General features: G+C 56.3%; 1 protein-coding gene across 1 annotated transcript in view; it reads right to left on the minus strand.

The window, feature by feature from the left end:
- Positions 1–1672: 1672 nt before the first annotated feature.
- GDF7 (growth differentiation factor 7) overlaps positions 1673–10383 on the minus strand; it is an 8969-nt gene continuing 258 nt past the window's right edge. The window contains exons 2-3 of the mRNA XM_044445137.1: positions 10178–10370; positions 1673–2661 (exon numbers count right to left, since the gene is read on the minus strand). Coding sequence (XP_044301072.1) covers positions 1673–2661; positions 10178–10370 — 1182 coding nt within the window. The remainder of the gene's footprint in view (positions 2662–10177; positions 10371–10383) is intronic.

The following is a 10383-nucleotide window of genomic DNA, read 5'->3' on the forward strand; positions in this document are numbered from 1 at the left end:
AATCCTGGCGGACTTACATAGCTGAGCTAATACAACGCAGGAGTGCAGAACATCAGGTTCAGGGGTCAAATTCAGCCCTCCCGGAGCTCCACTGGCTTGGCCTTCGGCTCTCCCAGAGAGCCATGCCCCCTCTTCCTGGCCCCATCCTCTTTCTCAGCTACTAGCTGGTCAGTGGTCTCCCCACTTTTGTGCACTTTTCCCCCATTGAAAAGGTTGGTCCCTGAGGTTTACTTATTGGCAGTAAGAGCTTTATGCTAAAAATGTCCTCATACGCTTGCTGGCCTCCCCATTTGCCTGGCCCACAAGTAGTGTGCAGCCCCTGGGAGCCTCTCTGAAACAGAATTTGGTCCTCAGACTAAAAGGGCTTCCCACCCGATAAGGTCTGAATGCTGAAGAAGGGTGCGAGTTATGCAGCAAAACACACTTTCAGGCTAGGAAGGCCATCATCTGGAGAAAGGAAAATGTGGAAATAGGCTACCCCATGACCAGCAGTGCTTCATCCCCAAATCAATCCTATGTAAAGAGAGGGGAAGCAAATTGAACTGATTCCAGTTTTGCCTGCCAATGCCCAGTATGGTGATTCTACTTGCAAGAATCTGTTGAATAACATGCAAGCTGATCCTATGCAGGCTTAATCAGAAGTTCCACTGAATTCAATCATTTCAGGCATTTATATACACAGAACGTCAGCCTTCAGCCTGTGTTGTTTAGGACTTGCAGCAATCCTAAGTGCTCTAAATTTGGAGCAAGACCCACAACACAGTGGATCTTCTTGATAAAGATGCAAAGGATTATCCTGTCAGACAGAACCCAGTTCCCTCCCAGCCAGCAATTGGTGTGGTGTTTTTTTGATATGGCTCTAAAGAAAAGGTCTTCCAAGAGAAGTTTCAAAAGGAGTGAAACAGGGCCAGGTGAAAAGAGCAATGGAGGTGATAGGAAAAGAGAGACGGGAGAGACCAGTGGTTTTCCAACTGTATGCAACTGAACCATTCTTATGGATCAGCAAAGGGTTCCCTGAAAGACGATGGACCATCGCTTCTCAAGACAAAGTGTGTGGTGAGTTCCAGGACATACACTAAGCTCAGACTGGAAACTGGGGAGAACAGTGTGCCCTTTAGGATATACCTAGAGTTGTGAGTGAAGTATGGGAGGTGGGGAGGGGAAGGCAAAGTGTAGTAGCAAAGTGCGAAATTGGTTCTTTCAAGATACAAAAAAGTGACAGTCACCTTCTCTATGGATTCTTGCCACATTGTCTCATCATTCACTTCCACTAACCTCATAGGCACAGGATAAAAAGCAAATATTTGACACGTATTGTCTATAATTCTAAGACATCCTCCTTTTCCTCCTCCCTCTTAAAGTGCCCATTGGGTGGAATCTTTAACCTAAGACTGGAAAGCATACTTATTGAAGGATGCAGCGCCCCAGATCACTGGGTGGGGGAGAAAGTCAGTCGCAGCCACCCTGCAAAGGGGCTGCTGAATCCAACCCACTTCCTTTCTCCACAGCTGATCCGGAAGCCCTTCCCCTACGAAAGAGAGCGGTCGCAAGCGGGCCTGGCAGCCAAGCGAGGCCTAGGCAGGCTTGAACGGCAATGCGGCTACAACATGCAAAGGGGGCGGGCTGTAGCCCCCGCGGGGGTGAAGGGCAGGCGGCGGGCGCGACGTCGTCGCTACCTGCAGCCGCACGTCTCCACCACCATGTCCTCGTATTGTTTGTAAACCACGTTGTTGCCGGAGTCTATGTAGAGGATGCTGATGGGGCTGAGCTTGGACGGGACGCAGCAGCTCGGCGGGGTGGACTCGGGGTCCATGGAGTTCATGAGCGTCTGGATGATGGCATGGTTGGTGGGCTCCAGGTGGGAGCGCAGCGGGAAGTCGCACACGCCGTCGCAGTGGTACGCCTCGTAATCCAGGGGCGCGATGATCCAGTCGTCCCAGCCCAGCTCCTTGAAGTTGACGTGCAGGGCTTTGCGGCTGCAGCGGCTCTTGGCCTTCTTGCCCTGGCTGCGGCCCCCAGAGGCCCGGCCTGCCAGTGTAGTCCGCCGCCGCCTCCGCCGCCTCCGCCTCCGCCGCTGCTTGTCCAGGGGCTCCGGGGCGGCAGGGTCGGGCGGCTGCGGCAAGACGCCGGGCCCCGCACTCAAGGCCTTGATCTTCTCGCGGATCTCCTTGAAGAGGTTCTCCTTCCGCTTGGTGCGAGAAAACACCACCAGCAGGGCTCTCTCGCGCGGCGGCGGCGGCGGCTGCTGCGGGAGGCGCTCCCTGCGGAAACCCAGCTGCGCGGGGGACAAGAGCCTTCCCGTGCGATCGGAGACGATGCGCAGGAGGAAGCAAAGTGCGTGGGGCTGCCCGCCTTTCTGCGCCCTGCGCCTCAGAGCCGCCCAGACGTCGAACACCTCCCACCTGGGCGAAGAGAGGTCGCCAGCGCCGGAGTCCAGGAGGTCTCCGGCGCGGGAGTCCAGGAGCTCCGGCTCCCGGCCTTCTTGGCTGGCGCACGTGGAGAGCAGCAGGCGGTGGAGGAGCCCTTCCGAGGACAAGGCCAAGCTCCTGTTTTCGGGCGACTTCCGCAGGATCCGCAGCTCGGCGCCCACCACTTCGTCCACCTCTGGCAGGCTGGAGATATCGAAGAGGTACTGCTGCCCGGCCTCCAAGGCAAAGTCATCTGAAAAAGATCGGAAGGGCGGAAGAAGTTCGTGTGAGAGGCGAGGTGGCGGGAGCGGCGCCCTGGCAGCTGCGCCCCAGGAGCAGCGGCGCCTCCGTGGCAGCTTACCCCATGGGTCTCGGCCGCTCCCGCTGCCTTTCTACCTGCAGCGCAAGCTGCTTACCCCGTCTGGGAACGCCGAAAAGCATCGACAGGATCGCTCAGTGCCCAGCTGCCAGTGTCATTTGCACAGGGCCGCACGGGCTGCCTAAGTCCTGGAAAGTGTGAAGGTGCCGTAAAAATGAGTGCTCTTGAGCGTGTACAGACGGCCGTCTCTGCACCACAGAGCAAAGGCAGCTAGGGCTGGGAAGGAGGAAGAGAAGAGCCTTCCAGTCCTGAGCGATTTGTTTATTTTTAAAGCAATTTTGAGGCTGCAACCGGGGTCATTTTGTTGATTATGCTCTGGAGAGTTTCCTTTTCAGTGGACCAGCTTGGAACCCTTCTCCCCGCCGCCCCCGCCGCCTGCCCTGCCTTGCATTAGGGAGGGAGACAACCAAGAAACTGCGAAGGATCTTTTACACTAACCATCTGTATTTATTTCTTAGCCCTTGAATGGAGCAGGTTCTGGAGGATTGTTTCATGCCTTTCTTCCCACCCTCCCCGTTCAATGCTCCATGCTCCGAGCCAAGTTAAACATTTTTCCAATCTGTCAAGGATCATTTTGCTCACGTGTGCGCGCTCATCTATATTCTTGGGGGGCGGGCTGGGGGGCGGGGCGAGTGAGTCTCCTTTGATGGTTGTCGAATCCCTTGTAGGGATGATTAACCCTTGCCAGCCCGCTTACGTTCCGGGCCAGGTACCGACTTTTCCTGGGATTAATTAAACCAGTCAGATGTGACGTAGACAAATAAACAAAATTAAGCTAAAATAAATAAAAGCGAGGCGGAGAAGTACAAAAAAGGACGGACAATTACAAACCTTGATTGTTAAATGCGACTTCCTAAACAGAATAGCATAACACTTCGCTCTCACACAAGGTCCCCCCCGCCCCGCCGCGGCCGCACGCATGCACGCACGCGCGCTGGGTAAAATGACTCATCGCTCACCGAAGGGCAGTCTTCGGCCCATCTACTCGGAAGTAAGCCCCACTGAAGCCAACGGGGCCACCTCGGGAAACTTTAGAGGAGTGCACTCAGGATCCCAATCCTATTTATATAGTCGAGTTCAGGTGGACACCCTCAAAAGAGGGAAGAGATGCTCCTACTCATGACTGTTCTTCCATTGAAAAGGGTTCCCTTTCGGCCGGATCGAGCCCAGGGATTTCGCCCGAACCTGCTTCAGGGGAGCGAAAGACCTCCCTCTGCGAGACTCCTTCCGGGTGGTCTCAGGTTTTCCAGACTCCTGTTGGCCACCCAATCGTTTTTCGCTGATTTAAAACAACATTTATTATACTTCTATCTTGCCTGCTTTTTACTCTCTTTCGAGGAGCCCCGGGCAGTTTTACATCCCCCCCCCCCATTTTATTCTCCCAACAACCCTGTCAGGTGTGCTCGGCTAAGAGTCAGTGCCTGGCTCAAACACGCCCGGCGCGCTTCATGGCCAAGAGCGACCAGGATCCGGGCCTGTCTTGTCCTCTCTTCCTTGCTCTTCCAAAGCAACTTTGCTCGGGTTTGACCTGAGAGAGAACAGGCAATGGTTAGCACCTGCCGCGAAGATTCCCTAGTGGAAGCTTCTTCCGATGCAATGCGGGTGGGGCAGCTTCTGACATCTGTGATCAAAAAGCCACTCTGTACGTGCTCACACCCGTCTTGATGTATAGCTGGGATTTTCCCCAGTTGAGCTCTAGCTCAAATGAAACGGCTACGCGGAGAGAAGGCCATCTTTGCGATCGGAAACGCCTTCTCATGCCGTATGGCATTGGCTTCTTCCCGTGCAAGCCTCTAAACACCTCCTTCCGATTTTTCCTCTCTAGGATAGCCACTAACTGCTTACACCGCGGACACTGGGATTGTTTTCGGGGTATCTTTTTGTTTGTGAGTGTTGAGGGGAGCTTGGGGGGGTCTCTTTTTGTTTCTGATTGCATGTTTGCTCTTCTCTTGGATCAAGTGCAAAACATCCCAAGAGGAACAAGGTAAAGGGCGGCGGCGGCGGCGGCGGCGGCACAGAGTCCTTTGAAGGGCTCAACTAATTTCCGTTTGCTCGGAAACTCCCGGACACGATGCCTACCCGGGCGGGCGGGCGTCTCAGGGCCCCGTGCGCACCCTCGAGCCTCCGTCCCCAGAGGACAGCGGGCAGCCGGATCCATCACGCCTTCCTAGTGGAAGGCTCGGTGGTTTCAGCACCCCTGAGGACCGGGCTACCACTTCTTCAGGAGTAACAAATCCGTTTTCCTTTTCGAAGATGTTCTATTATTGCTACCCTGAAGCTAGCAATAGCCAAAATCTCCTAGGGTTCCGTGATTTGAGGAAGAGACCGACGCACCCGCTTAACCTCGTTGAATCCGTGAGATTCAGCTTGAAGGGAATAACTTTTTCTGCCTGCAAACAGGCCGAGAGATGCACGCACGCACACCGCGCGCCCCTGGGTGTTTTGCACGCGCAATTCGACTCCCGCCGTCGAAGTACAAAGAGAACGACATCTCTGGGTGTACCTTCCAGGAGAGAAAAAAGGAGAAAATGAACTGGTTCTTGAGATATTTGGAAAGGGCTTGGCCCCCAGCCATACTACACGTTTGCTCGGCTGGCAAGAGCTAAGAATTGCTCTACTAGAAGCGCCATCTTGGGCAGTGAAAAAGTCCTCCAACTCCCAGCATGCCCCAGCCAAGACATTTTTTCCTTGAGTCAACATGCTATAGGATGGCACCCTAGATCAATTAATTCAAAACAGCAGATGCGAGCCACTTTTAACAGGCGTTCTCTATTTATCCATTCCTTGAACGGCCGACCGTCTCGAATGCGGGAGTTCCCAACCCCGCAGGTTCCCTCTTGGGAGAGTCGCAGAAGGGGGCGCTTGTGCTACGAAGGTGCCATCTGCGGGCACGCCTGCCTGCATTTCCGAAAAAGAAAGTTTGCTCTCCCGCCTGCCCTCTCCCCGTCACTTGTAGCACCCTCTTCGGCAGAAGTCCTTTTCCTTCCTATGCAGATCAAGGCGCGTTTAATCGATAGGTTAAACACGCGACGAGGGGTCTGCTCAGGGTACTCACAGGGGGACCTCCTCCCAGCTAAAGTGCAGGCCAAAACTCCGGCGAATCAAACCGTATTCACTGGGGTCCCCGCACCACCGCTTCCACTAGAAGATCTGGGGAATAAATCAGAGCGACTCCCTTGACTTGAATCAGGCGCAACTGGAACATTTCAGCCGCCCCGTCCCCAGCTTGGCGGCCAGACTCTTGCATCCTTTCTCATGGAAAAGTCTGTCCTTTCCGATGTGTCGACTAATAGGATCCTCAGGTTGGTGCGACACGAACCATACACCCGCACAGACGGTAAGCTGCATGGATCTCAGCAACGCGCGGCAGCAATAATTGGTGGAATGGGTTCACTTTCTTATTTTTACCCCTAGATGAGTTTTGTGGACAAAAATACAGAAAAACGTGAATACTTTGCGCAGGGGTTGATCGCACATATTCCTGGCACTAGAGTTCCGGGGACGGTAGGATTGGACAGAGAGTGCGGCACCGTGGCCGGAGTGTTGACCGGGGCGCCGAGTTCTGCTCCCGGCATGGCTATGAAGCTCAGTGCTTGGCCCACCTCACAGGGTTGTTGTAAAGATGAAACGGGAGGGGGGATTATGTAAGCCGCCTCGAGGTTCTTGCCAAGGGTAAACAGTCGGATGCGAATATAATAGTGAAATCATATTAACCAAATAATTACCCGCAAGCGTTCTTGGTTGTTGCAGGAAACGACAACGCTGTGGTGTGAATGTTGGGCAGCAACCTGCACCATTTCTGCACAACTCAAGCTGCTGTGCCCCTTGCTCTGGCGGTTTCTCAGTCCGCACCCAACCCCATTCCTTACGCCAGTCTGAGCAGGCGTTTGGGTTTGCGGATATCCGTTCGGCCACTCGGCCCCCGGAGCCCCGCTGTTCCGATGCCAGTTCGCGCGCGCACGGGAGCCGGGGAAGCCGCTTTCCCTCCCCGGGCGGACCGTCGTCTGGAGGGAAGGAAAAAGCGCACCATCGGTGGAAAACAGCAGAAGCGACCAGAAGGCAGCCGCGCTGGCTGAGTTCGTTCCCAGTTTTAGTTGGGCTGGGATCCAGCTTTGCTTTTCCTTCCCTGGGGAACCTTTTTTTCTTTTTAAAGCACCTGATCGTTCCGTCTTTCCAGAACCTCGCTGCTCTGTGCAAACGGTTTAAAGCCGTCCCCAGAGCGGCGGTTTTCCTTACGCTACGGGGAAAGGGGGGCGATTCGGGAGCGCCTTCGCCACAGTTTCGATTGAATGGAAACCTGCAACCTCCTCTCCCCGCTGGCGACGCGCTCCTTCGCATACTCCTTCGGAAATGTCCGTGTTCCACTTCTGGGAACTTTGGAGAACTTTTTACGGAAAAATGAAAAGTGCTGAGGATAAGAAAGAGGGTGAATGCAGATCCTGCCGAGCATTTCGATGGCCAGAGCTGCTTCATTGTCCCAGGACAGGCGGCTAGGGTGGGCTTGATGTAGCCAAAATAAAAGCACGTGTACAGAAGGGCCTCATTTGGGCTGCACTGTGCCCCCTTTTTTCCGGTGGTTTTTCCCTATATTTTCTTTTGGGGGTTTAGTGGTTTTGAGTGTCACCTTGTGCGCAACTACACAAGGAGAGCCCAGGAAATAGTTTAAGTAAATAAACGAGCATCTGAAAGCCCGCCACAAACAGTTAAAACACAGGGAAGGGCGCCATGGCTTTTGGACGGGAGGGTTAAGGCTATGCCTCAGTGTCTCCATCTGAACTTCGCTTCGCTTCGCTTCGAGTTCCTTGACCCTGGCTGCCTTGTTAAACTCAGATCATGAGAAACAAAACCGGAGCAAAGCCGCCCGAGCGGGGGTTTGTCGATTTCGAGTCAGTCCACGGGTCGATTTTAGCCCCAGGCAGGCGCGGCTGGGGGGCTTGTTGACTGGGGACCTCTCGATTCCCCCGCAATGCTCCTCGAGGCTCGGGTGCCAAATGGCTGGTGGCGGGGAGGCGAGAGGAGCGGCCGAAGAGCCTTCTGCCTCTCCAACTCGAAAACCGTTTACTTTGTTCTCGGCCCCTCCACGTAAAGGCTCCAGCCGAGATTAATGCGATCCAGATGACCCGAACTGTAAACCAGAACACCCCCCTGACAACCGCACCGCGTCCCTACCTCGCCAAAGTCGCCACCACCCAAGAGGATCCCCGAAGCCAAGGGCAGGGAAGGGCCGGGGGAGGGACTACTCTGCGCAGGCCGGGCTGCCCCGGCGGGGAAGCAGCCGCACCGGCGGCGAGGAGGCAGAGATGCCCGCCGTCCCCCAAGCCGGCAGCACCAGCCTTCCAGGAAGAAGGGGGGCTCAACGAAGACGCGGGGCAGGGCCGGCTGCGGCGCCCAGACCCTCGTCTGGAAGCTGCGGTGCCAAGAGAGCTGCCGTCGGCAACCGAGCCGTGCCGTGCCAGGCGCGCCAGCAGCTCAGCGCCCTCGACGGGGCGAGACGTCCTGGGGAGAGGCCACTGCCTGCGGTCCCTGCCGCCTTCCAGGATCGGTCGCCCGGCAGCAGGCTCCCCCCGCCCGCCCGCCCGCCGGCGCGCCTTGCACCTGCTCTTCCCTCCCACGCCGGCCGGCCGGCCAGCCGGCCGGCCGTTCATTCACCTCCACGCTGCTTCCCGACCTCCGGTGGCCTCCCGGGTCCCTGCAGAGCGCGGGACGTCCCGCTGGTGGAGGCCAAAACCCGGCCCGCTCCTCGGGAGCCGGGACAAGGGAAGGCCGCCCTTGATCGAGGCACGACCTCGAGCTCAGAAGTGCTTGCAAACGTTCCCTGCTTTTTTCTTCCCCTGGGAGGTGGGGGAAGGAAAAAAGTTCTTCTTTCTCTTCTGAAAAACAAAAAACCCAAAACAAAACCACGTCTAGATTCTTTCTGTTCTTTCTCCCGATGTGTTTTCTGCCATTTCTTCGCTCCGGATTGTCAGAGGAAGCCACGCCGGGCAACTTCGGAGTGCCCCGCGCTTCAACGAAGTGTGACTTCCTATCACACCGCTGGAGCTTGGGTGCCCAAAAAGTCCTCGTCACTGCGAGGGCTATACCGTCCCACCGCAGATTTACATACCTCTGACTGCCCCGGAAGGCTTCGACTGACCACAACCGAACTCCAGCATTGCATTTTCCCCCAGCCACTGGCTTCTTCGCCGTATGATCGAATTACACACTATTACGATTATGCCAGTCAGTGAGTTTTTCGGATTTTTTCTAGAGTCAAGAGCAGCGTTCACTCTTTGCTTCAGGTCAGCGCTGGTTTACAGAGCGATCCTATGCCTATCTGCGCAGAGGACAGTTCCATGGAGTTCCGTGAGGCTTCCTTACTCCCAGGAAAGGAGCGATGGACTCACAGCCTGAATGACTTGGATTCCTATTAAAATCCCCTTCTTCCCCCGCCTCTCCCGATCTGCGAATACACAGTGCATCAGGGGCCCTGGTTTTATGTATGTTGACAGTTTAAAATAAAATACTTTCAGGGTTATAAAGTTACATGCACACAGCAAGCAGGCAATGTTTCTCTCTCTCAAACGCAAATACACAGAAATATCTTAGCCAGTCTCAAGAGTCTAGAAATCCTCGAATAGAATCGGTCAAAGTGAAGGCAACTACGCAAGGCGGGGACGAGGGGAGTCCCTGGTGTTTTGAATGTGATCCTTTAGATGGGATCAGATTAGTTTGGGACTGTTGGAGGGGAACAAAGAGAAACTGCTCTCAGGAAGGTCACATCAAATTTGCGAAACTACCTCATGCTGCTGGGAATGGACCCGGCGCTTGAGAGATGGACTGGTGTGGGCCTTGGGGTACCTCGGATTCCCTGGGATGAATTAGGACACCGACCAAAACCGGAGAGTGGCGGAGGTATTCGGAATGGGACGGGCTCAATCCCTTCCCAGGGTCGCTTTTCCATTTGCCTACCACGCCGTTTCCCTATATTCGTTCCCGCGCTTGACCTAAAGAGCGCGGCCATGGGTTTGGTTTAACCGAGATGATTCCTGGAAGGTTTGAAAGGGAGGAATGAAGAAAGGAGGGAAGGCGGGCAGAAGGGCAGATGGAAGGAAGCGAGCCCTCCTGGACAAGCCATGCCCTTGGCGAAAGAAGGCGCCCAACGGAGGGGGGCTACGAGTCCAGGCAGAGTTCAGCGGGGCTTCTCTCGCGTGAGGTCGCCGCCCGCCGGCAGAAGGGGCGCCCCGAAAGCGCCCGATCCGTGGTGCAGCAGCGATTCCCTCGCAAGCGGCGCGGCGCGGCGCCGCTCCGGACTGCGCTGGGCGCAGAGCGCGCGGGCCACCCGGGCCGGCAGCGCGCGCGCAGGTGTCCCCCGCTCCGCCCCGCCCGGCTCGGCTCGGCTCGGCTCGCTCACCTCGCGGCTGCGCCTGGTCCGCGAAGCCCGTGGCGGTGTCCGCGGCGCCGCCGCTGCCGGCCTCTCCCTGCGCGGCGCCCGGCAGGAGCGGCTGCTTGCTGCCGGCCAGGCTGCGGTAGAGCGCCAGCATGTAGTCGTGCGGCACGACCGTCGCGTTGCGGAAGGCGCCGCCGCCGCGCCCGCCCAGGCGCCCGCCGCGCGGCGGC

This window comes from Varanus komodoensis, unplaced genomic scaffold (genome assembly GCF_004798865.1).
Source record: "Varanus komodoensis strain SLA01 unplaced genomic scaffold, ASM479886v1 scaffold47, whole genome shotgun sequence".
Classification (NCBI taxonomy): Eukaryota; Metazoa; Chordata; class Lepidosauria; order Squamata; family Varanidae; genus Varanus; species Varanus komodoensis.